At 46.6% G+C, this 27,100-nt stretch overlaps 1 protein-coding gene across 8 annotated transcripts in view; it reads right to left on the reverse strand.

The window, feature by feature from the left end:
* MGLL (monoglyceride lipase) overlaps positions 1–20,860 on the reverse strand; it is a 134,491-nt gene extending 113,631 nt beyond the window's left edge. For 4 of the 8 annotated variants that reach the window (XM_001140395.8, XM_003309987.6, XM_009446403.5 and 1 more), the window contains exons 1-2: positions 19,777–20,651; positions 19,162–19,306 (exon numbers count right to left, since the gene is read on the reverse strand). In XM_001140395.8, the coding sequence (XP_001140395.2) occupies positions 19,162–19,306; positions 19,777–19,786 (155 nt within the window). In that variant the 5' untranslated portion in view covers positions 19,787–20,651. Of the gene's footprint in view, positions 1–19,161; positions 19,307–19,776 lie in introns of all 8 variants that reach the window. The other 4 variants (XM_003309988.6, XM_009446404.5, XM_054680968.2 and 1 more) reach the window with 2 other exon arrangements.
* Positions 20,861–27,100: the final 6,240 nt, after the last annotated feature.

A 27,100-nucleotide genomic window follows, 5' to 3' on the forward strand; every position in this document is an offset into this window, starting at 1 on the left:
TAAACACCCCCTTGTACTAGGCTGGAAACTTAGATGGCCGTTATTACTCCTCCAAAACAAGATATCTACTGCCTCAAAATTATTTCATATGCTTTGGGGATGCAAGCTCCAGGAGTGATTTATTTTTAATCGAAAAGCAGTTCTGCATTATAGGAGGCCAAGAGATTAAGAACCTTTATTAACATGTGCGATCTCTTCAGATGCCTCTTCTAGGCCAGCCGGGGCCCTGGCCGGTTTTGAAAAGGTTCTTATGCCAAAGGGCTCCTCTGAGGCGACATTTAGATCAATATTTGGAACTGCCCTTCTGGGAAATCACTGATGGTCTGTGGAAGGCACATGGTGTGACTTTTAGAGCAGTCCATTAATGAAGAGCTCCACAGCTGTCCCAAGATTCCGGAAAAGGACCAGATGCTGGTATGACTGACCTCGCTTCTGTGCAAGAGCTTGGAGCGCTGTCTTTCAAGCCTGAGTCTCTCTCTCTCTCTCTCTCTTTTTTTCTTAGACAGAGTCTTGCTCTGTCACCCAGGCTGGGGTGCAGTGGCACAATTTTGGCTCACTGCAACCTCCGCCTCCTGGGTTCAAGTGATTCTCCTGCCTCAGCCTCCTGAGTAGCTGGGATTACAGGTGCGTCCCCTCACACCCAGTTTATTTTTGTATTTTTAGTAGAGATGGGGTTTTGCCATGTTGGCCAGGCTGGTCTCGAACTCCTGGCCTCAAATGATCCACCTGCCTCGGCCTGCCAAAGTGCTGAGATTACAGGCGTGAGCCACCACACCTGGCACAAGCCTGAGTTTCTTTATTGCTGCACGGGGAGGGCCTTTGTTTGCTCTTGTTCTGGCAGTGGGCACCCACCTCCAGGCTGCCTGAAGGAACAAGCAGTGGGGTGGGGGTGAAGATATTCTGGCCCCACCTGCTTCTTCTAATTCTCCTTGGTGCCAACCAGCCTCACAGCAAACCATGGCCGATGCTGGTGCACTCACACCATATGGGATGCTTTTACTGTACAGGCATGTTCCATAGGAGGGGAACAGTACACTCATTTATGGGACGGCTTTGAAGGAAGATGTGCATATATGTCAGGGCAAAAAAAAAAAGAAGAGAGCTAGACGCTAAATCACATAGAGGGTTGTTAAAAACCCTGCACATTTACTAGCTGGTGTGATGAGCCCTGAGTGTGCAGAGCATGAGTCTCTCGGCCTGTAGGACTCCCACAGCTGGTTGTGCCTGGGATGAGTTAGGGAAGTTTGATGTCACAGCATGAAATGCCATCACCGTGTACCAGGAAAACATTACCCATTCCCTCGTTCATCCCATTCCAATCCTCTGAGTACTTAAGAGAGAGACTCACTCAGGTGCTGACCCATTTTAAGCACCTCTCAGGCACTAGCTCACCACCACTTTCAGGACGGGGTGACTCAGGGCTCTTGAGTGTACCCCAGTGCAGAGCTGCAATACACTGTCGCCTTGTTTTCTCCTTGTGGTCACCTATTTACAGCCCCTGACACTGGTTTCTACTTCTTGTGTTACAATAAAATTTCCTCTTAAAATAGATTTAAAGTAAAAAAGAAAGTTGATTTAAAAAAAACTATGAAGAAATAATATGAAATTTAAATAGCCGCTATGAAAATCACAAAGGTGGCGTGTAAACAATCAAGGTTTGGGAAAAGCTGATCTGGAGCCATTTAGCAGGAATTACCACCCGGAATGCAAGATGGCTAGTTAGGAGGTAACATCAATGGGAGGAGGATGGGGCCGCAGAGCCAGAAAGCAGTGTCGCCCAGGAGGCCGGCAGTGAGCAGAGGGTTGCAGGGCCACGGGGCGGACCAGACCCGGCTCAAATGTCACGTCTGCTTAAAGCCATCCTGGCCACATGGCAGAGTCCACTGATCGCTTCTGCTCACTTGTCCCCCATCCCACAGTGACTCCCTGAGTAGGACTCCCCACTCCTGCCATGGCCACCTACAGGGGAATGAGTGAGCCTAAGTCCCCTGGGCCTCAGTTTCCCCATGGTAGAGCCCACAGGTCAAACTATAATAGATCATCTTTAGGGTGCTTTCCAACTCCTCAGAGTCTGTGCACATCAACGTTAATTGTCCTGGAGTGGTCAGTAGTCACATCTTTCTACTTCAGTTTCTTAAGGTTCTATAATGAACATGTTTCCCCAAAACACAGAGCCAGTTTTATTGACAGTAACCACATAAAATAACCTAAGATGAGCAAGTAGAAGAAGAGCCTATTCTATGAAGAAGAAATGGTAATAGTTGGGCCAGGCCTGCCACCCCAGAGAGGCACTAGGAGGAAGTGGGCCAGGGTCCACTGGGGGTCTGCAGGCACCTCGACCCCTGGAGAGGTCTCCCACCCACACCTGAAGGACAAAGGACAAGGCCACCAGCACAGGCTCTGCTGGGAACAATGCAGTGGGAGAAGCCTTTCCTCACAGAGTCCATGGGGGTCTTGGAGAGACGGCCATTCTATGTGAACACAGGGACAGTATGGAGCTCTTTTTAAAGGCTCTGCAAGACAGAATGTTTAAAAACGGCAGCTGCCGTGTGATTGTGGACCTGGATAAAATAGGAAGCAAGAGGCAGAGATAACAGGGAGCTGTTTTAGTCAGAGAAGTGGTTTCCTGATCTTCTATAAGAATGTGCTGGGCTCCATCTTATGTAACATTCATTTTCTTTCCTGGAAGGAGAACAGCTTGAACTTTTCAAGGCTGCAGATGGCTCCAAGTTCCTCTGGGTGGTGAAATGCCAAACGGATGGCGATAAATGATCAGGAATTTATTGAGAATGCAGGAGAGGTGAGACGAGCGTTGAGTGATGAATTTAAGGAAAATGGTCACAATTTCATAGGCACAATGAGGCCTCTGCACTCCATTATGACCTGAAGGGGCATCTGCAGCCAGGCCAGCATCATCAGTGGGAGCGGGAGCTGAACACCTATGGAGGGTGAATGGGGCATGGACCACAGGCTCATACCACAGACCTGGCATTCCTAACTGTGGGACCTCATCAGAGCCACTGAGCCTTTGTGGGCCTCAGTCTTCTCACCTGTAAAATGGGCTTATCATGCCCACCCCCCACTAGGGTTGTTGTGAGGGTTACGTAGCATCTGTACACACAGCTGAGTTACAGGCATGGTTCTGCAATATTTTACGAGGCATAGCTAGGTGCTGGAATTTCAATGGTGCTTTTAAAGCAAACAGACTTGGGTTCAAATCCTGGCCCTGCCACTTAATAGCATGTAGCTGACACTGTCTATGGCAATAAAATAGCAAGAATGAGGCCAGGCATCTCATGGGTGCTGTGAGAGTCAGGGAAAGCCAGAGAAGTATCTAGCAACGTGTCAGACAAAGGTTTGGGCCTTCCAAAGAGATTCGTTTCCTGCCCCTTTCCAAAGGTGATACAAGCATAAATAAAAAGTGGTTACAAAAGAATTTTAAGAAACTCATGTATTCAAGGAATACATGCCTCCCTGCAGCCCTCTGAGGTTAAGCCATGGAGATCAGCAGGCTGTCTCCCCAATTCTTGGCTGGGGCCTCAGTGGAGATAGAGCCTGACAATGCCCATCTTTGTTCTGGTGCATAGAATTCTAAATGCACTGAATGGCCAGGTGGGGCATGAGCATGGGACTGTGAGGGTCCTCTCCTCTGGGAAGCCCTCTAGCTTCTCCAGGCAAATCACCCGGTCTAGACTCCAGACCCTGGCACATGCACTAGTGGCTTGCCTGCCTGCCGTTCTCCTTGTGCTGTGAGCCCTTGGAAGGCAGGGACCATGGGGTCTTAATGATTTCTCTGTCACCCAAGATCCAGCACAAGGCCTGCCATAGAGTTTGTGCTCAGTAAATATTTACTGAATGACACTGACGGATGTATGGATAAGTAAATGTGTGGATGGGTGGATGAATGAATAAATGGATGGATGGGTGGATTGGTGAATGGATGGGTGGAAGGGTGGAGGAATGGGTGGCTGGGTGGATATATGGGGTGGGTGGATGGATGAACGAATGGATGGATGGATGGATGGATGGACGGATGGACTGAAGGATAAATGAATGTATGGATAGGTAGATGGTAGGTGGATGGATGAGTGGGTGTGTGAGTAGATGTATGGGTGGGTGGATAGATGGAAGGATGAATGGATGTATGGATGGGTAGATGGGTAAATGGATGAATGGGTGAGTTGGTGGATGGATGGGTGAATGAATGAATGGATGGCTGGATAAATAGGTAGATAGGGCCAGGCACGGTGGCTCACACCTGTAATCCCAGCACTTTGGGAGGCCGAGGCGGGTGGATCACCTGAGCTCAGGAGTTCGAGACCAGCCTGGCTAACATGATGAAATCCCATCTCTACTAAAAATACAAAAATTAGCCAGATTCAATTTGCTAGTATTTGTTTTTTTGCATCTCTATTCATAAGAAATACTGACCTTTAGTTTTCTTTTCTTGTGATGTCTTTGTTTACTTTTATTATCTGGGTAATAATGACCACTTAGAATAAGTTGGGAAGTGTTTTCCTCTATTTTTTGGAAAGGTTTGTGAGAATTGGTATTAATTCTTTTTACATGTTTGGTAGATTTCAACAGCAAAACCATCTGGGCCTGGGTTTTTCTTTGTTGGTAGTTTTTTTGGTTTTGGTTTTGTTTTGCTTACTAATTCAATGTCTTTACTTGTTTTAAGTCTAAGTTTGGGTCTTTCTTAAAATTTGTTCATTTCATTTATGTTATCAAATTTATTAGCACACAATTGTTTATAGTATTTCTTTATAACCCTTTTTATTTTAGAAAATTTGGTAGTAACATCACCTCTTCCATTCCTGATTGTAGTAATTCAAGTCTTCTCTCCTTTTTTCTTGATGAATCTAGCTGAAGATTTATCAATTTTATTGGTATTTTCAAATAACCAACTTTTGGATTTATTTCCTCTATTGTTTTCCTATTCTTTATTTCACTAATTTCTGCTCTGATCTTTATGATTTTCTTCCTTCTGCTTGCTTTAGGCTTAACTTGCTCTTCTTTTTTCAGTGTATTAAGGTGAAAAGATATTTGCATTTTAAAAGATAATTTTATTAAGTGAATCTCTGGTTGGTAACTCTGTCAGTGATGAGAAGAGAGAAGGGAGGTCTCTTGGCCACTAAAGACATAGTCATACAAGAACAGGGGCAGGAACTCAGAACTTCATTTTATGATGTTTTCCGGCCCCTACTCTGGCTAATTTAGACATGCTGTGAAAAGTCTCTTTTTTTTTTTTTTTTTTTTTTTTTTTGAGATGGAGTCTCACTCTGTTGCCCAGGCTGGAGTGCAGTGGCGTAATCTCGGCTCACTGCAAGCTCCGCCTTCTGGGTTCACACCATTCTCCTGCCTCAGCCTCCCGAGTAGCTGGGACTACAGGTGCCCACCACCATACCCAGCTAATTTTTTGTATTTTAGTAGAGATGCAATTTCACCATGTTAGTCAGGATGGTCTCGATCTCCTGACCTCGTGATCCACCCGCCTCGGCCTCCCAAAGTGCTGAGATTACAGGCGTGAGCCACCGTGCCTGGACGAAAACTCTTTTTTCTCTGCTCCAGAGTCTAGCTTTCTTATCAAAAATTTTGTCTACAACCTCCAACATGACCATAGCCTCCAATGTGACCATTTCCAGATCTATGATGATTCTTTCAGTTGTGACAGAAAGTGATTCCCATGCTTATTGGCTTATGTGATTGTTAGGCTCAGTACTGTTAGGTTTGATTCAAGGAGTCTGGCAACATGACCAGGAACTGGTTTCTCTTTCAACACTTCTTAGCTTTGCTTTCTTGAGGTAGGTTCCATTCTTGGTCAGACTTCCCCCTTGCAGTCTTAAAATGGTTGCCAGAGTGCCCAGGGTTCACACTTCTAGAGTCAACTTCAGAGGAGAAAAGTGATAGTTTCCTTCCCAAAAGTCCCAGGGGAAGTCTTATTGATCACTGACTTGCACTGGGTACTTGCCCATCCCTGAACCAATCACTGTAGCTGGGGAGAATGTAAAATGATGATAGGCTAAACTTGTTGCATGATCAACCTCTCACCAGGGTGGAGTCAACACCAACAGAAACACATGGGCTGAAAGTAGAGGAGAGATGCCTCTTAAATTTAAGGCACTGTGGGTGGAAGAAGGAAATGGATACTGGGGAGGCAACCAACCAATGCCTACTCAGGCTCCAAGCTCATCTCCCACTATTCTCCAACATCGGCCTCTCTTCTCCTGCTCATTCCTGCCTCCAGTGCCTCTACTTAGTCTGGACATGTGCCTAGGATTCCTTTCCTCCTTCTCATTCATGCTCCTCCATATCTGTCTTGGGCCATTTTTAGACTCAGTTCAAGCATCAGCAGCCCAAACACTCACCACCATTTGGATCTTCCATCATTTGGATCCATCTGGCTGAAAGAATCAGAACATACCTCGTGGTTGAGACACATCGGTGTGGATTTTTGTACTATCAAGGTATATTTATAGGCAGATCCAAGGTTGGCTCAGCTGTTCCATCAAGGACCCAGATTTTCCCAGCTTTCTTCATCACTCTCTGTTAGCATGTTAGCCTTGCCATCTCATGACTACAAGATGGCTACTGCAGCTGCAAGCATTATGCCCACAAAGGCAGAATGTAGGGAGTGAGGGGAATTGGGGCAGAGAGAGAGATCAATCTTCTCATCTTGCTCTCTCTTGCCTTTTATCATGGAGCTAAAATCCTCCAGAAACGTCTTCTGTGTCTCATTAGCCATCACCAAGTCCTATAGCCAGCTCTAGCTGCAATGCCACTGGGAGAGGAGAATGGGAGAGCCATGTCTGATTAAGATCAATCATGAGGCCAGGTGTGGTGGCTCACACATGGAATACCAGCACTTTTGGAGGCTGAGGAGATAGGATCATTTGAGGCCGGGAATTTGTGACATGCCTGGGCAACATAGTGAGATCCTGTGTCTGCAAAAAATTTAAAAATTGTCTGGGTATGGTGGCAAGTGCCTGTAGTCCCAGGTACTCAGGAGGCTGAGGCGGGAGGATCACCTGAGCCCAGGAGTTGGAGACTGCAGTGAGCTATGATTGAGCCAACACACTCTAGCCTGGGTGATAGAGCAAAGCCCTGTCTCTTAAAACAACAACAACAACAAAAAAAGCCTAATGAGTGATATCCCTGAGGACAAAAATCAGCAAGAAAGAAGTGAGGATGGCCACAGTTCTCTGCACAGTACCCTTACTCTGCAATGACAGAGTTCATTCCTGGCACGCTCCCATGATGTGCTGGCTCTGCCCTTGAGCCAGGTGGCCTGTGGGGCTTGCTGAGACTAGATGGTCTTGGACAAAAGACATCAAGGCAAAGGATAAACCAACAGCAACTTCATGCAGGCTGGGGCGTCCACCATGGAACCACAGAGAAGTACGGATGTGAAAATGTGAGATCCTTGTCCAATTCTAGACATTTAGCCACATAAAACTTTTGCAGGAATTTCTCAGTTGCTCTGAATGGACTAGACTGTAAACAATTACCAACCCACATGGCCCCTGACTCTATCATGGTTCCCAGCACAGACTATACAATGAAGCCCAAATTCCTTAGCAAGTCAAAATGGTCATTGCCAACTGAACTGAGTGCACAAAGGAAAGGCCACACGAGGACACAGAAAGAGGGTTGGTATCTGTGAGCCAAAGAGAGAGGCTTCAGGAGATATCAACCCTGTTGACACCTTGATCTTGGACTTCTAGGCTCCAAAACTGCAAGAAAATTAATTTCTGTTGTTGAAGACCCCCAGTCTGTGGTATTTTGTTATAGTGGTCCCAGCAGAGTAGACAACAGCCATTCCAATGCAGGCTCCTGAGCCAGCCATTCCAAACTTACATTCTGCCATGCACTTCGGACTCCAGTTTCCAAATAATCCTTGTTATTTTCAGAGCACACTGTATCCTCTCTCACTTCCATGCCTGTGAGAGTGTGATTCCCTTCGGCCCAGAATGTCCCTTTCTACCTTCAAGATCCAGCTGAAAGTCACCAAACGTCCCTCTGAAATCCCAACACAGAATCCACAGCCTTCACAAGACAACATCCATGGTGTATGGCACTGCCTCCCTGACAAATGCATGGAGATGCCTTCAAAGGCAGGAGCGGGGCAACTTCATTTCTTTATCTCCAAACTGGAATGAGACCTGGCATACACGAGGTGTTCAGCAAGAGCTAGTGCCATGGAGAGGTCAGAAGTGAAAGGGGCCACGTCTCCATGCTGTTTGTGGACCCTCCTTTGCTGTCCAGCACAGTACTGAGTTTACATTTGGAGCTCAATTAATACCTGTTGAACCATTCCCCCACCCAATGAAAAAAGGAAGCAAACACTCCAGATTCTGACATCCACAGCAACTTCTGTGCTAAAATGGAAAACACCTGCCATACTGTAACTCCCACTCGTAGATGCATTTCACACAAAGTTTTACAGCAAAGCTAACCAAACTGGTGAAAGTACAGCCATCCAGTATCTCAAGGGGTAACCTGCAGGGAATATTCTTCTTCTAGGTGTCACTAACTCCTTCGGTGATACTTCTGGATTTAGGTGCTCCTTTCCTGCACAAAAGATTAATGCCTTGAAGCCATACTCAGCAGAAATGCTTATATTCTTTTCCTGCAAAACTGTGGCAGTAGAGACTTCAGGAATCATCCTCTCTCAGTCATCCCACTGTAAATATGAGGAAGTTGAATCATCCATGCAACAAACGTGTTTTGATCCCTTATTTTGTGCCAGGTATGAAACTCTACAAGAGGCATGTGTTGGAGAAGATAGAAAAAAGCTAAACATGAATTCTGCGCTGGAGAAGCTCATAGGTTGTTCTACTCTTGCAAGATGCAAACTATCCCAGAGTTATAGCAAAAGAAAAAACTTCCGGGAACTTGCTGGAGAGTCTAGAGCTGGTACCTTGTCTAAAGTTACTCAGAGGCAGAGGTAGTAATAAGACTTCAACCCTCGTCCCAACTCTTAATACAAATATATTTTCCCCCATGCAACAGATTTCAAAAATGACCACAAAATATTCTATCCTCCATCCTTGCTCCTTGGACATGCCTTCACATACTGCCTCTGGGCTGGCCTCCTGATGTGCTCTGGCCAGTGGGACATTCACAAACATGATACAGGAGAGACTTCAAAAGCACTTGCATACTGGCATCTGTTCTCATTGCTCTTGAAAAACTGCCACCTTAATAACAGATCCAGGCCAGTCTGAGAAAGCATGATAAACCACATGGACAAGAACTGAGGTGATCCCACCAACAGCCTGCCAACACCAGATGTGGTAAAGCCATCCAAGACTGGCAAGCCTCTAGCTGGCCTGCCAGTGCCTGCTGATCCACAACTGACCATTGATACATGCAGGAGCCCAGCTGGGAGCAACAGAAGACCCATCCAGCTGAGCCCAGCACTAATTGCCAACCCACAGAATCATGGGCTGAGTAACAGCAATAGATTCCTAACATACCCCAGACTATCCTGCCCACTCTGGATCTAGCACATGGCCCTTGTAGTAACAGTCTCACTCTCTGCAGCAGAAACATTTCTACCAACCATGATAACGTAATCAGGACCAAAGGAAAAACATATGCCAAAGACTGGAATACCTTAAGACATGGACCACTGAAAATTGACTGGATGCTCTAAGGAAGGCTTATTTAAGTTGACTTCCAGCTATAATAGCTAAGGGTTGTTTGGTTCTCCTTCCAGTCAAGAGTTATGCCACAAATCCTGTACTGCGTTCCACATAAAAGAAAAGTGTTGAGCTACCCTTATTATGTGTTATCTCAAAAAGAATTTCACACCGAAGGCCGGCTTCCTTGTGGCTTTCTTGTTTTGTTTACTTTTAAAAGAAGCACCCAGCAACTGCAGAAGTTTATCAGGGAGTCTGAAATCTCCTTGACATGGAACTGAGTTTCATTTGAAGAAACAAAAAAGTTAAGAAAAAAAAGGTGAGTAACCTGAGGCCTGGGGAAAGCCTGTGGCCTGGTGTGGTGAGGGCAGCAGTCAGGCTGGAATCTGTCAAAAGCATGATTGCTTTCATACTGGGTCCTCTGTGACTGGCGCTTGCCATGAGGGTGGAGGGAAGTAAGGGGTAATGGTGGGCAATCGACAAGCCCGGCACAGGTCCGCAGAGTCCCCAGAATGATGGTGCAGGGAGATGAAGCGGACAAAGGAATCAGGAGAGTTCATGTTGACCCCTCAGGGAGCCCACGTTTCTCTCTTACCTGCACCAGCCATGTGGGAAAGGTGCTATTAGTCCTCATTTTAAAGATGAGAAAACTGCTGCAGTGATGGGTCAGTAGCATCTCTGGAGGCCCATACCTGGCTGGTGTTGACCAGGGTGTGGTCCTGGCAGTCCTGTCCCAGGACCTCTGCTCTTCTGCAGGCACCATTGGCTTTTGCTGTTCAGAGAGGCTATGTTTCCCTGAAACACGTCTCTTCAAGATTGACGGAAGAGGATAAACAGAGGGGAACTTCTAAAATGTCTAAAGACAGCAATTTCCTAACTAAAGGTTTTTAATCTCTAATCCAGTAGACTGTCAATGACCTGGGAAAATTGACATGCCTTGACAAGGAGACATTAACCAGAGGCTGTATGTGGCTGCCTGTGCAGTTTTTTTGTGCCCTTCCATCTCTTTCCCTTTTCATTCTTTTTTCCCCTGCTTCCCTCCTTTTTGTTTGGGGCCCCCTCATAAGAGTCTGCCACTTTCTTCCGACTCTTGTTCTCCCAGAGTCCTCCTGGGCTCCTGTTCCTCCCACAGTTTCTCCCCTCCTCCCACCTATCTCCTGGCTGCTCTAAGTAGGTCTCTGGCCATCTCTTCTGAGGTCCATCTGCACTTATTAGCAGCCTCGGCGGGCATCACTTAGATGCCCACATACTTCTAACCACTGTCAACAGACCCAGCAAAATGGAGGCTGGCCAAATGGCTTCCCATGGGAGACAGGGGTCTGGTACCTCTCCAAGCCCTGCTCCAAACCGGACATTTGCTGGGGAGGGCTAACTTGTAGTTTAAATTGATCAGAAGAAGGCATAAGGGAAACTTCTGGAGGAAGAGCCTGAAGCAGAAGCAATGTGATCAGGAGGCTGCCCTGCAGCCCTGAGCCAGTCCTGTGGCAGCCTGAGAAACTCCTTTCATCCCCTGGGCCTCAGTCTTTCCATCTATGAAATGATGAGGGTGGCACAGGACTCCGGGGTCATTGACCCCCATTTTGAGAGTCTGGTGGAGCCTATGATCCATCTTCCTTTCCTAGAAAAATGTACATACCCCTTTGATGTCAAAAGCCCCAGATTCTAACCCCCAAAAACTATCCATGAACCTCCTGTAAGTCCCCAAGGTCAGGGACAGCTGCTGATCTCTAAAGATACCTTACTGCTCAGTCTGTTGTTTTCCTACTCTTCATTCTCTCCTCTATCCTTCCTCCTCCTTATTTTTCCCCTTCCCCTCTTCTCTTCTTCCTTTCTTCTCTCCTTCCTTCCTTCCTTCCTTCTTTCCTTCCTTCCTTTCCTCCCTGCCTCCCTCCCGCTCTCCCTTCCTCTCTTCAGAATGTTGCTAGAGCTGTGACTCCCTGGAAGGTGAGGCATACCTTCTCATCACCATATACAAGAGACTTTGCGGAACATCAAGCATGGGAATAAATGGTCAGCATTAGCCCGGGAGAGAGGCATGTTAGCAGATGGACACAAAGGTCAACTTGGGGCAGCTGCAAGTGTAGGAACACACAACACACAGCTCTTCTTATAGCCCTCAAACACACAGAGAACAATGTCACCCCGTTTCACTTGCTGACCACCGCAGCATCCCCACCCCCATCCCCTAATGAACAAGGCTGTGTGAAATGAAAAGAAACTCCTACCAACAAGAATCTTGGATGACCCTGCAATATGGGACAAGGGTCATCTTGTCATCTCAGCTGTAAAAATTTGCACCAGTAAAGACCATTTCCTCCGTGTATACAATGACCAATAGTTTGGTTTGCATTCATGGACAAAGTGCATCTGGGATTAAGATCTAAACCTAAAAGGTGCCAATAAATAGACAATGGTGGACAAAGGTTGCTATTCAGGGAGCAGCTTATTCTGCTATTTTTTTTCTTCGACTCTACTGCAAAACAAAGCCAGATTTGTATCAGCAGAACATTCTTACAGCAACTGGAAGAAATTATCCCTTAAAGAAGCTGTTGGAAAACTCAACGGCAAGAATAGCAGCCGGCCTTGCCTCTTGCCATCAAAAGATCTTTGCTATTTGAAGAGTATTTTTAAAAAGCCCAGAAGAAATGCCCTGTTTAAAAATAAAACAATTTGCTATGCTATCACAAAGGCAGAAGCATCAGAAGGAGAAATAACAGCTTCATACAAGAAAAACAAACTTCTGGAAATTCTTAAAATGGACTACTTAAAAGGTGCTACTAAAATGCAATAATCTGACTAAAAATAATGTCATTGCTAGAAGATGCATGGTAGGGCCCATTTTCTCAGAGTTTAAGAGTAAATTTTATGGAACAACAGACATATGTCAAAGGTGCTTCACTTTTTTTTCCTCCTTGTGGGGAGAGGGTGTAAGCTGATTCCTTCCTTACCTTCAGCAGAGTCACTCGTGATTCATATTGATTGATATTGTAATTGGTGACGTCTGAAATGTAATCAGTTCGTTGGCCACTGCTTCTTCTCCTCACTCCCCTCCTGGCTTATCCCATGGCTGTGTCAACAAATGACCCACAGCTTGCGATGATCCCATGCATCCTCCTTGCCACACAGCAGCCTCACCGTGTTCCGAGCAAAGAATACATTAAAGGTGTGTGCTGTGAAGGAGAATCCCACATTCCCACACCCTCAATAACACCAGCTCCTTCTGCCATCACTCCAGAGACACCTGGGAGTCACCCTCCTTCTCCCTCTGCTGCCCATGCATCCTCAGATACAGTCCATGTTCATCTCTCCATCTCCTGCTACCACGCGGTGCTACGTCTTTGCCATGACTCAGCCTTCTTTGCCTTGCGCCTATATTACTATGAACCTCTCCATCTAGCTGGTTATTTGAGATACAATGCTGGGGCCCCTACACCCACCCTTTGGCTCATGCTTTTGTGTTTGGGTCCTCTCCCCCACGTGCCCTTTCCGAGGGTGGAACACCATCCAGGACACAGGACAGAAGGGCAAGTAGGAGCTGCGACCCAGCCCACGCTCTGCTCACCAACTCATGGGGCAGCCTCTGCCCAGTGGGCACCTCTGTCTGATTTGCACAAAGGCTCTGCGTGGCACAGCAGCAGCCCTGCCTCTAGGTCCTGGCTGCATCATATTATAATTATCCGTGTGTTGGTCCATCCCACCCCTTCATCAGATGCATGATCTTTGCCACCCTTTCCCCACCCTGGCGCCCAAAGACCATGTAGACGTCAATAAGGAAGTATTTGCTGAATGAATCGCTGCTTTGGATCCTGGGAGAGGAGAGCAAGGAGCCGTATGGGGTAGCCACAGAGCTGCATGCGAGGGGCGCTGAGCAGGAGCCAGGCCGTCCTCACCCCTGCAGAGACTGACAGAGTGGGGTTCAAAATGGCCACTTGAAGGGACAATAAGCTGTGTGATTTAGCTGACCCCAGGGAGCATCTGCGCTAAACCAGCTGGCTGGTGATGCGGGAACACCTAGTCGCAGGTGGCGTGAGTTCAGAAGGGCTACAGGGTTCAGCAGCTGCGGCCTGGGGAGATGGAAATTCACACTCCCTTCTACACTCAAAGATGAAAACAGGACCTGCAGAAGGTTTCCTGGAACACTGAACAAACACCCAAAGCAGGGGGTGGGGGAAAGAAAGCACTAAACAGCCAGCTGACAACCTGATTAGAAAACCTAAGGGCGGGGAAGGAAAAGCCAGTCCCACCTTTGAGGACAAAGTCTCAGGAAGGCCGTGGGGATGGAATTATGTCCAAGCAGATGGTGAAAATTCTTCACCTCCGGATGGATCCAGATGGCTGGGAGGGGCCCTTATTTCCCAGACCCACAGGTGCCACACCCGTGTCTGGCTGGGGGCTGATGTGAGGAGGATATTACAAGGACGCAAGAAGGGGGTATGTTCTGTATCCCTTAAATCTACCCAGGCCTCAGGGCATGGCCTCTCCTCCAGGTAAACTGGCATAGGTGGGGGAAGTGCCCGAGGATGGCACTGCCCATTGCTGTAGACACACACAGGGAGTGAAGGCTTCATGGAGAAAGGGATCAACATGGGCCTAGAACGGGAGGGCTGTGATGGGGACCATCACTGAGTCCCACTCCCGGGAGCAAGCGAAGGAACTGCAGGAGGGAGGAGCCCTGTCTTATTGGTTCTAGATCCACTGAAAGTGGCCACAGTTCTGAGGACTTGGGCAGGTTCCAGAAACAATGCCAAATCTCCCTTGCTAGTCCATCCACGGCCTGTGTTCCCCTTGCAGCACCTAGCTCCGCGTCACCGACAGGAAAATCCTGAAAACCATGCAGGCTGCACCCTGGCCCCGAGGCAGCTCAGACCGGTGGAGCTGGCCAGGTGGGAGAGGAGGGAGCCATGGTGAGGGGGTGACTACAAAGTTCCTGGAGAGAAAAGCCAGGTGACCGAGGTCTGAGGCAAGAAAGGACTAGAAGGCAAGGCCAGTAAGGTTCGGAGAAAGGGCTTATGTTCCAGAAGGTCTCCATAAATGCAGGGGAATTTGGAACAAAATGCTAAACAGAGATTTAAAGGAGGAGGCACTTACTGGAGGTGTGAGGGCAGGGCTCTGGTGGAAGTGGGGAGGGCTGGCCTCCCAGTCGTGTGTCTTGGGACATCAGCGAGGGAGGGACAATCACACTTTAAGCCAGTTCCTTCAATACACCAGTTGTTATCATTGTAACAGAAGCTACAGAAAAGAAAGTGGGCCAGCTCTCCAGAGTTGAGGGGCTGCCGGGAAGGCCAAGTGGCACGAGCCGGTGGATGGACTAGCACTGAGGAAAGATGAGAGTGAGATGTGTCCACTCGGTAACCCTCTACTCAGCACCTCCTTCATGCCAGGCCTTGCAGATGAACAGCAAATATGGTCTGCTCCATGCCTTGAACTCACTGCCTGGCAGGGGTCAGAGTTGTACAATCATATAATTACAGCCTGCTCTCCAGCCTTCCTGGTCATCCAGTGTCAAATGAGGATATTTTTGGAGTCTAAGTCATCATATTGCACAGTGTTTTCAGACCGCACCCTTCCCTCACCTGAGCTCATGGGTAAGGAATTCTCACAGTTAACTTCTAGGCCTCCTTTCTATGGACTGAGAGCCACTTGGTTGGCTGAATACAAAGGTGTTAAATATTTCTCAAAGGGGCACAAGAGAAACTGTGACTTCCTAGCTCAAGAGCCCACAAAGCGGCTTGCCCCCATCCATGGGCCAGTCTCCATCGCCCTGCTAATAGCATCAGTGGACATTTGCTCATGATCCAGTATCCCCCTTTTTTTTTTTTGAGATGGAGTCTTGCTCTGTCACCCAGGCTGGAGTGCAGTGGCGCGATCTCCGCTCACTGCAACCTCTGCATCCTGGGTTCAAGCGATTCTCCTGCCTCAGCCTCCTGAGTAGCGGGGGCTACAGGCGTCTGCCACCACACCCGGGTAATTTTTTGTATTTTTAGTAGAGAGGGAATTTCACCACTTTTGGCCAGGCTGGTCTCGAACTCCTGACCTCAAGTGATCCACCCACCTCAGCCTCCCGATATGTTGGGATTATAGGCGTGAGCCACTGCACCCGGCCAATATTTTTAAATTCCAGCATGCTGAATTGGATAAGGCAGCCAGTCAGGCAAGGGCATAAATTCTGTTTTTTGTTATTGTTGTTGTTGTTTTCAGAATGGATACCTATCTCTATTTTTTTTTTAAGAGACAGAATTTCAACACGTTGCCCAGGCTGGTCTCAAACTCCTGGTCTCAAGGAATTTCCCGCCTCTGTCTTCTGAGTTTCTGGGGCTACAGATGTGTACCACGGAACCCAGCTCATTTCCCACCTTTGATATATTATGAGCAAACGATTAGGGAGAATTAATTATTCTCTTCCTCTTTACCCTAGGAAATGATGTTTACCCTAACCCAAAATGTAAGAATTTATCAGGAAAACACTACCTATAAAGACGAAATCTGTCCTGCTTGGTGGTGTAAGAACAATTGGATTTGGTCCACGTCAGAAGATTGCAGACCAAATCCCACTACTGCCAGCAGGGTCATTTGGAGAAAGATACTTTGTAACATTGGACCTCTGTTTCCTCATCTGTAAAATGGGAATAGTAAGAATAATAATGCTTGTCTCACAGATTGATGTGAAGGTAAAATGAGGTCATGTGTGCACAGAATCTAGTCCAGACCCTAGAACATACTTGGCACTCAATTAATATGAGATAATTGTGCCATGCCTTAAGTATAAGATTTGTTATTACCGTAAACACTACAGCATGAATTTGCCTTGGCACTGCCAAATGGAGGTTTAAGCTCTGATTCCTGATGATGAAATACAGAGACTCTGGCCTGCTACGTTAAAAACAGCACTGATGGTAAAGGCTAACCCAAGACATGCTTTCTCTTTCTCAGGGTCCAGTCCGAGGAGGCTGGTGTTTATACGACAGAATTTGCTTCCATAAAGCGGGTTAAGCCAGTGCAGCGGCTGACACCTGTGGCTTAGTGTTGCTCCGAGCCACCTGCAGAGCCAGTCTTGGAACCCAGCAGGTCCTCTGAGGGCAATATGTCTCTGTAGGTGCTCATGGCAGGCTCCAGGAGCTGGAGGTAACTGGTTGGCCAGAAAATCCACCCAAACCAGTACTGACTAACCGAGGCTGGCACAGATCCTTCTGCATAATAAGATATCCACAGGCCCCCGGGGTGGCTTCTGAGGTCCCTAGGGTCTCTATGAGGAAGATAGCAGAGGCGGGGCTGGAGATGAGGTGCTCTTAACCCAGGTTTTGCCCACAGTTGGTACAGTAGTGGGGGAGGGTTCAGTCTCCTCTTTTTTTGCCCCTTGCTTTTCCTCCCTTCTTTCTTCCTAACTGGGAGGAGGCAGGATTGCACAAAGCGAGGCCCTAGTTTTGCTGAAGAGGGGTAAAAAGCCTGGGGGGAAAGATTGAAGCCCTGGTGACTTGAGGTCCCCTCCCTCTTCCTAAAAGCAGAGTGAATGATTCTGTGCAGGCAATAATAATAATACTTATTATAATGATGCTGCGGGGGTCTCCCAGATCATGCAAGAGGGCAGGCAGGCTGAGCAGCTGGTCTCAGTTATGAAGATACAGAGGTGTTTCATGCTGGCTGGCACAAACCTCTGCCCTGAGCCCCCACCCTAGGACCCCCACGACTGCCCCAAGATCCAGCAAGCACAGAGTTAACATGAGTCATGGCAAGGGGCCTCCAGGACCTCTGCGTCATCTCCAGGGGCTGGAGGCAGGGCAGGGCAGGTAGGTAGGACCTTGGCCAGCCCCTTCCTCTTTGGTAAACTGAGGATAACACTATGGAAAGTGTTCATACATGCTCATGGTTCTGTTGCTCTTTCTATTTCAGTGCTCCTGCCCTCAATATTTTTTTCCCTTAACCTTTTCTAGACCCATAGGTTTCTTCCAAATCCTGGGGCCGAACTGCCTCAACCATCCACCTCTGTTCTTAAGCCCATCAGCACCCACCACAAGGCGGACGCTGACATCCAAGAGGCAGCTCAGTTTAAATTAAGAAGTTGAGTTATCATCTCTAACTAGAGCAAAAGCAACGGAGCAGAGAGGGCTCCCTGCAATGCAACTTCAGCACAGAGATTGTGAAAACCACCCGCAGGCGAAGGGAGGGCAGGGCAGCCAACTTGACCGTTTCTAACCCACTGACCCACCACCCTCCCCCTGTGCCAGGACTGCAGAACCTCTTTATTTTTGTTGACTTCGAACTAGGACAACCTCACTACTTAACCAACAAAGCCCCCCAAGTCTGAGACTCAGACATTAAAAACTTCTATTTTCAATTATTTGTCTTCTTTCTGTATATTGATCAAATTACCACAAACCACTAATCTGTTAGAAATTAATCCAAGATTGAGCAATTCTACAGCCAGTTAAGTCAGAGTGGAGAATTAATGATTAATTAGCATCATAATGCTCAACAACCCCTCCACTTCCTCTAATGCATATGCACGTACAGACACATTCTTTAAGAAATGTATTACCAGAACTGGTAGGAACTCTTCTCAGCACGTTACCCACTTGAAAACACTAGAGAGAAACCATAGCCAGTCTGTGTAGCTGCCCTGAAGCTATGACTCTATGCCGGGTTTTAAAAGTCCATATCTCTGTGTTTTTAACGTGCAGCTCCCTGGATCATAGATACCTTGATGAAGACAGAGAAGAAATTTTACACCTGTGTGAGGGTTGGGTGATTACCGGAGCACAAAGAGAGACATAATCCAACCACACAATGATCCCTAGGAGACAAGAGGCCTACAAAACAGGTAAAATGTCCCTGGAACAGGAAATGTTCTTGTCACCAGGCCAATTGGTTACCACAAATAAATTCTTTTTCCAAATAACACAAACAAGCAGGGTTTTCCTGCTTCATCCAAGAGGAGGGAGCAGCAGCAGGAGACCAGCTGTCTTGTGTATAGTCCCAATGCTTGCTTCTAATAGCAAGACAAATCCTTGATGGAAAATGTACAAAGTAATTGAGCTGGCAAGGAATCAGAAGGAAATACCCAGGCCCCTTTCTTCCTGGTGACACATGTATGCCATCTTCAGAAGCTCAGAAACAAGCAGGAAAAGTGAGCAAAGGTGAAGATATATGTATCACTTCGGGTTTCTCATCCATCTAGGGGATTTTCTTTAATTGTCGGGTTTGATTTTAAATGAATGCCTGTACAACAGGAAATCAACTCCAGTACAAAAAATAAAGTCATGTGGAATTTTTGAAAATTGCCATACGGTAGGATCCATATCTGAGTTGTTATAATGAAAAAAGAATTCCTGCTTCTTAAATTTAAAAATTATAAAGTATACATTTTAGCTTTGTTAACATTGCTCAGCCTAACATTAAAACGGCAGGGGAAGTAGGTCATAGAGAAAGCGGCCCCGCCCCACATGGCACATGATAACGACCAGAGGAGAAGCAGGGGCCATGCTCCCCTGTCACCTGGGGTGACTTTCTGGGGAAGACTTACTTGGGCGTGCCTGTGGGTTTCCAGTACCTGCAGAAGAGGTACTGTCCGTCTGCATTGACCAGGTGAGGGAGGTCCTGGTAGGGAATGCTCTGCGGGGTCCGCCTGGGGGAACTTTCCTCTGGCATGCTGGAAGGGTCTTCAGGTCCTAGAAGGAAAAGTGACATATTCCAAAGTCAGAAATATCTCAAGAACATGTATGGATAGGAGAGAAAAGTCTAGTTCAGAGTCAGTAACATTTTTTTAAAAGCAGTTTAAAAAACCCCTCTGTTTCAAAGGTTTAAAACATACATACATTTCTTGCAAACCTCTCCAAGACTGAAAAATCCCATTTGTTCTTAAGAAAATTCTCACTTTATTTTTTAAGTGCCTCATTACAGCTTTTCCCCCTTCCCATCTGTGTTTATTTTAAATCATTTCAGGAAACTTCATCTTAAAGACTATTTTAGCTGTAATCAAGTGGAAATTATAGTCAGCTCTATGGGTACAAAGACCCAGCTGCAAGAAGACCCATCTATCTTAAAATCTCCAAGGAACAGTTTCAAGTGGGCACAATAATGAGGTGGATGATACTCAGATTATTCCTCCCATCTGAAATTCCAAGGATACATGACAAACCTGTTTCCATTATGTGCTGGCGTTTGCATTCCACAACCACGACAGCCTGGAGAATCAGAACCAGGCAAATCGGGCTGTTCCCTCATCTGGGCGGCCCCAAGGCAGCAGGAAGGCAGCTCCGAGCCCTCTTCCCGCACCCAGACCCTGCCTTTGGGGCTGGGGCGCTCAGCCGGGAGCCTGCTTCCAGCTCCCACCGGCAGGCTCTCCGGGGCTCCCCTCCCTCCCCAGGGCGGGGAGCGTCGCTGCGATTCTCCACTACTAGTTCATGTCATCACTTTTCCTAAACAAATCGCTAGAGGGGCTCGGAGAAGGGAGGGGCCCGGGAAACTGGGAAACTAGCTCCGCGCACACCGAGGCACCTCGCAGACGCACAAATGCGGGTGCCCAAGGCAAAGTCGCCCCCAAGGCTTCTCACAAACTTTGCTTCCTGTGCGTCTCCGACAGCACAGGACACGTAGCCCCGAAGCTGTCATCGGAAATGCCGCTGGGAAAACCGGGTGGGCTTCGCCGGGTGTCTGCACCGGGGAAGGTGGGGACTAGAAAGATGGAGTTGATGGGGACAAGTTGGTTTGGGGGCTGGTGCGAAAGAGCAGGGAGGGCGCGCGCGCGCGCACACGCGCGCACACTCGGACACGCGCGCACACACCGTGCACACACACACACGCACACATGGGTAGCGGGAGCCCACGCCGGGCGTGTCCGGGACCCCAATGCTGCTCCCCACCCCTGACGGCGGCACTGGCGGGCTGGGGCAGGGGCCGGGAGGCAGTTACCGGGGCCACGAGCGCCGCTGTCGCGTTCCCCGAGCGCAGCGGATCCTCGTTTGCGGCGGGCCAGGGCCGGGACGAGCTGCGCGCGACCAGCTTCGCGGCGACAGGGTGCGGCGTCTGCGCCGCCACTTTATCCCCGGGCCGGCTCGGCGGCGGGGGCGGCCCGAGATGGGTGGGGACGCGCGGGACCCGGCGGGCGGCGGGCGGCGCGGGGAGGCGGCGCCCGGGGCCCACGTGTGCCCGGCCCGCGGGGAGGAGCGGGGGCGCCGCCCGCCGACCCAGCCACGCACTCCTCTCCTCCGCGCCTCGTGGACAGCCGCGCCCCGGGGTGGCCGCCCGAGGACTGTCAGGGAGGCCTGAACTGAGCTGGGTTCATGGGAGCCTCAGCGCGGGAGGACACACCACACCCACGGGCACACGCGCGCACACAGACCCACAGGCACCACACGTACACAGACAACTCGCGCAGGGCCGCACACTCACCACACGTGTACACATGTACACTCCCAAAGTCACTACACTGCACGCAGGGACATACAGACACACATCCCAGAGATACCACATGCATACAGACACACACAGACCACACATGCATGCACACACACAAGCCGAGACATAGGCACAGACAACCCACAGAGACACAGATGTGCACAGACATATGCAGACTATACACCTGGCCCACACATAGACACAGACACACTCACATCATACACACACAGTCGCACACAGACACACTCACACTTCATTGCAGTCAGACACATACAATGCTGGAGGGGCAATTAGCCGGTCGTGGTGGCATGCACCTGTAGTCCCAGCTACTCAGGAGAATCGCTTGAACCCGGGAGGCAGAGGTTGCAGTGAGCCGATACCACACCATTGCACTTCAGCCTGGGTGACAGAGTGAGACTCCATCTCAGGGAAAAAAAATGCTGGAGGGGGTCCACTTGACTCTAGGGTAGTGTAAAAGCAGATGGTGCATGCCTACAAATGCCTTGTCCCTTCCTGGCAATCCCCAGCAACTCTCCCGTTCCCAGCGGCTGTGACCCCCAGATAAAACCTCTGGTGCATCTACACAGGCCAGGGCACAGTCTGAGCTCTGTCCAGTATAACTAGCAACGTGGCCGTGGAGGGTAAGGCCACTGGACTGAGACTCCACACCACCTGGGTTGAACATTAGCTCCTCCACTTGCTCTTTGAGCCTCAGTCTACCTACCTTCAACCTGTGAGTGATATACCTATGCCCCAGTGGAGTGTCCCTGTCTCACACTGACCTCAAGAGGCCTTCCTGTCTTTCTTTCTCCGCAAAAAATTCTACACCATAGCAGCGTTGAGGACTGTGTCTCAGCGTCACACTGTGTGTGTCCAAGGAGGCCCAGGGTGCTACAGAGCCTGTGGTCTAACTTGAGAAATAAAACAACAGCCTTTGAGCAGTGGCTTGAGTTGCAGGCACTGCTGAGCGTGACTTACCCACTGTCTGGCCTCCAGCAGGCCACCAGGCCTGGAGCAGAGGAGTGGCTAAGTGACTTCTGGTCGGGGCAGCTCTACAGAATCCATGCAAGAGAGGTTTAGGGGCGGCAGTCTCAGGGGCAGGAAGCTTGGGGGCTTCACTCAAAGCTGGACATGCTAAGTGCACTGGATTTCCGTTGGTTATAATTCATGGAAAGGAAGGGTGGTCGGGGGTCTGATGGACGCTTTTATCAAGCCATTATTTCAAATGTTCCTGGCTCTAACATTTTATGATTTAAAATACACAGCTTGAAAATTTGGAGGAGAGGCCGGGCTCAGTGGCTCACGCCTGTAATCCCAGTCCTTTGGGAGGCCAGGCAGGTGGATCATCTGAGGTCAGGAGCTGGAGACCAGCCTGACCAACATGGTGAAACCCCATCTCTACTAAAAATACAAAAATTAACTGGGCATGGTAGCGGGCACCTGTAATCCCAGCTACTCGGGAGGCTGAGGCAGGAGAATCGCTTGAACCCGGGAGACAGAGGTTGCAGTGATTGCACTCCAGCCTGAGCGACAGAGCAAGGCTCTGTCTCAAAAAAAAAAAAAAAAAAAAGCTTTGAGGAGAGACTTCACTGAAGTTGTCAGAGGGATCTCAGTAGAAGTGACATTTGCAAACTTGAAGAGATCCCCCAAACTTGGTTATGGACAGAACTGAGACTGTGGTGTGTGGCCAGCCAACTGGGAATTTGGGAGTTAAGAGACAGATCGTATTGTTCTGTATCTGGCTTTTTCTTTTAATTAAACTTATTCTGAGATAATTGTAGATTCGCATGCAGTTGTAACAAATAATACAGAGAGATGCTATGTGCCCTTTACTCAGTTTCCTGCAATGGCAACTTCTCACAAACCACAGTAAATATCACAACAGGATACTGACACTGATAGAGTATCTGTAGTCAAGCTACAGAACGTCTCTACCCCACAAAGTGGTACGCTTTTATAGCCGCATCCACTTCCCTCTCATCCTCACTCCCCTAGAACCCCTGGCAACTACTAATTTATTCTCCATTTCTAAAATTTTGTCATTTCAAGGATATTTTCTGAATAGAATCATAAAGTACATAACCTCTAGGATTCACCTTTTCATTCAGCATAATTCCAGGTGGGTTGGGTGTAGCAGTCCACAGTATGGAAGTACCACAGTGTGTCTAACAGGTCATCTGCTGAAGGATATCTGCGTTGTTTCCAGTGTTTGTTGATTAAGAATAAAGCTGCTGTAAACCTCCATGTACATGTTTTTGTGTGAATCTAAGTCTTCATTCTCTGAGATGAGGGTCCAGGAGTGCAATTGCTGAGCTGTAGGGAAATTGCAAGTTTTTAAAGAGAATGCCAAAATGTTTTCCAGAGTGACGGTAGCATTTTACATTCCTACCAGCAGTGTAGGAGAGAACCAGTCTCTCAGCATTCATGTCAGCATGTAGTGTTGTCACCATTTTAAAAATTTTAGTCTTTCTGTTAAGTGTGTAGTGATGATATTTCACTGTGGTTTTTAATTTGCTTTTGCCTAATGGCTAATGTTGTTTCATGTGCGTATTTGCCATCTATATATCCCATTCAGTGAAATGTCTTTTCTTGGCTTTCGGCTATTTTCTTGCCCCCCACCCCCCTTTTTTTTTTTTTTTTTTTTTTTTTTTTTTTTTTTTTTTTTTTTTGAGACTGAGCCTCACTCTGTAGCCCAAGCTGAAGTGCAGTGGCGCCATCTTGTTTCATTGCAACCTCCACCTCCCAGGCTCAAGCAATTCTCATGCCTCAGCCTCCCTAGTAGCTGGGACTACAGGTGCAGGCCACCACACCTGGCTAATTTTTTGTATTTTAGTAGAGACGAGGTTTCATCATGTTGCCCAGGGTGGTCTCAAATTCCTGAGCTCAGGCGATCTGACCGGCCTCAGCCTCCCAAAGTGCTGGAATTACAGGCATGAGCCACCACGCCCATCCTTTAGGCTATTTTCTTTCTTTCTTTTCTTTTCTTTTTTCTTTTTTTTGAGACAGGGTCTCGTTCTGTCACCCAGTCTGGAGTGCGTTGGTACGATCTCCGTTCATTGCAGCCTTTGGCTATTTTTTAATTGTTTGCTTCTTGTTTTCTTACTGTTGAGTTTTGAGAGTTCTTGGTATATTCTAGACATTAGTCTACTAGATACTAGATGTGTGATTGCAAATATTTTCTTCCAGTCTGTAGCTTGTCTTTTAGTCCTTTTAACAAGGTCTTTTGCAGAGCAAAAGTTTTCATTTTGATCAGAAACAATTTATCAATTTTTTGTTTTATGGATTATGCATTTGGTGTCAAGTCTAAGAACTCTGTGTAGTCCTACCTCAAGAGATTTTCTCCTGTGTTTTTCTCTAAAAGTTGTATAGATTTACATTTTATGCTTAAGTCTGTAAGCTATTTTGAGTTACTTTTTGTCTGGAGTGTGAGATTTAGATCAAGGTTCATTTGTCTCTACATGTCCCATTGCTCCAGCACAGTTTGTTGAAAAGGCTGCCTTTCCTCCACTGAATTGCTTTTGCACTTTTGTAAAATTCAGCTGCCTGCTTGTACAGGTCTATTTCTGGGTTCTCTCTTTTGTTTCTTTGGTCTGTGTCTATTCCTCCACCAATACCACACAGTCTTGATTATTAAAGTTCTCTATAAATCTTGAAATTGAATAGGCTTGTTCCTCTCACTTTATTCTTCATTTACAAGACTTTTTTTTTTTTTTTTTTTTTTTTTTTTTGGTAGAGAAGGAATCTCTCCATGTTGCCCAGGCTGGTCTTGAACTCCCGGCCTTAAGCCACCCTCCCACTGTGACCTCCCAATGCACTGGGATTACAAATGTGAGCTACCACACTCAGTCTACAAGATTCTTTGAACTATTCTAGTTCCTTCACCTTTCAATATAAATTTTAAAATAACCTTGTTTATATTCATTAAAAATTTTGCTGGGATTATGATAGGAATTACATTAAACATGTATATTCTTTGAGAACTGACATTTTTACTATTAAGTCTTCTAATCCATGAACATGGGTATATATGTCCATTTATTTAGTTGTTCTTTGATTCCTTCATAAATGTTGTATAGTTTTCAGCATACAAGTTCTATACACATTTGGTCAAATTTATACCTTTTTAAAAATAAGTAATTATAAATGTTAGGTATATTTAATTTCAGTTTCCACATGTTAATTTATAGCATATAGAGATAAAATTGATTTTTGTATGTTGATCTTGTATCCTGTAATCTTGTTGAACTCACTTATTAAATACAGATATAGGGTTCTTTTTTTTGGCATCTATTGTCTTCTGTAATCCAGGAGGGTTTGGCTTTGTTTGTAGCTTACTTGGGGTTTTCTACATAGACCATCATTATATTTGAAGGGAGTTTCTTGTAGACAACATATACTTATATCATTTTAAAAAATCCATTCTGCCAATGTCTGTTTTTTAGTTGGTATATTTAGACCATTTACATTTAATGTAATTATCATATTGTTATGGTTTAAGTCTGCCATTTTATTTTTATTTCTGTTCTCTCATTTCTTTTTTCTTTTTCTTTTCTTCTTCTGGGTTACTTGCACAGGAACTTTTTCTTGTTTTGTTTGGTTTGGTTTGGTTTTGAGATGGAGTCTCACTCTGTTGCCCAGGCTGGAGTGCAATGGTGCCATCTTGGCTAACTGCAACCTCTGTCTCCCAGATTCAAGCAATTCTCCTCTCTCAGCCTCCCAAGTCTGGCTAATTTTTGTATTTTTAGTAGAGATGGAGTTTCACTATATTGGTCAGGGTGGTCTCGAACTCCTGACCTCAGGTGATCCATCTGCCTTGGCCTCTCAAAGTGCTGGGATTACAGGCATGAGCCACCAGGCCCAGCCTGTTTTATTTTGTTTTTGAGACAGGGTCTCACTCTGTTGCACATACTGGAGTGCTGTGATGCAATCACAGCTCACTGCAGCCTCAACTTTCTAGATTAAGTCATCCTTCCACCTCAGCCTCCTGAGTAGCTGGTACTACAGATGTGTACCACTGTGCCCAGCTAATTTTTTTTTTCTTGGCAAAGATAGGGTTTCACTATGTTGCCCTGGCTAGTCTCAAACTCCTAGGCTCTGAGCCTGCCTGCCTTGGCCTACCAAAGTGCTGCATAATTATAGGCATGAGCCACCAGGCCTGGCCAGGAACATTTTTAAATTCCAGTTTTATTTATTTATACTGTGTTTGAGTGAATCTCTTTGTATAGACTTTTTAGTGGTTGCTCTATGTACTGCATTTTATGTATCACAGCTTACTGATGCCACTTTACTAGTTCTTATGCAATATAAAAACCTAACATCTTCTTATGTCCCTTTACTCTGCACCATTTATACTCTAATTGCCTTAACTATTTTCTCTACATACTCTGAGATTCACATCAGATAGTATTAAAATTTTTGCTTCAATCATCAAATATAATTTAGAAAAGAGGAGAATAAAAGTCTATTTTATTTGCCCATAGTTTTGTTCACTGTGTTCTTTCTTCATGATAGTACAAGGTTTCTTCTTTTATCATTTCTTTTCGGTTTAGATATATTCCTTTAGCCATTCTTTGAGGATGGGTCTGCTGGCAACATTTTCTTAGTTTTGCTTTATCTGAGAATGTCTTGATTCCCCTTCATTCCTGAAGGATATTTTCACTACATAAAGAATTCTGGATTAAAAATTATTTTCTTTCAGCATTTGAAAAATATCGTGCCATTACATTCTGGCCTTGATGCTATCTGATAAGATATCCATTGTCATTCAAATTTTTTTTTCCTTATAAGGAAATTACCTATAGGTAACATGTAATTTATCTTTCCCTGCTGTCAAGATTTTTTTCTTTGTCATTAGTTTTCTGAAGTTTGACTATGATGTTTCTTGGTATGGGTTTCTTTGGGTATATTTTATTTGGAATTCATTCAGCTTTTTTATTTATAGTTTTTTTTTTTGTCTCCTGCCAAATTTGAGACATTTTCAGCCATTACTTATTTGAGTACTTTTTCAGCCTCATCGTCTTTTCTCTTCTCCTTTTAGACTCTGATGACATGAATATTTGAGCTTT

Source organism: Pan troglodytes, chromosome 2, assembly GCF_028858775.2.
Source record: "Pan troglodytes isolate AG18354 chromosome 2, NHGRI_mPanTro3-v2.0_pri, whole genome shotgun sequence".
Lineage (NCBI taxonomy): Eukaryota > Metazoa > Chordata > Mammalia > Primates > Hominidae > Pan > Pan troglodytes.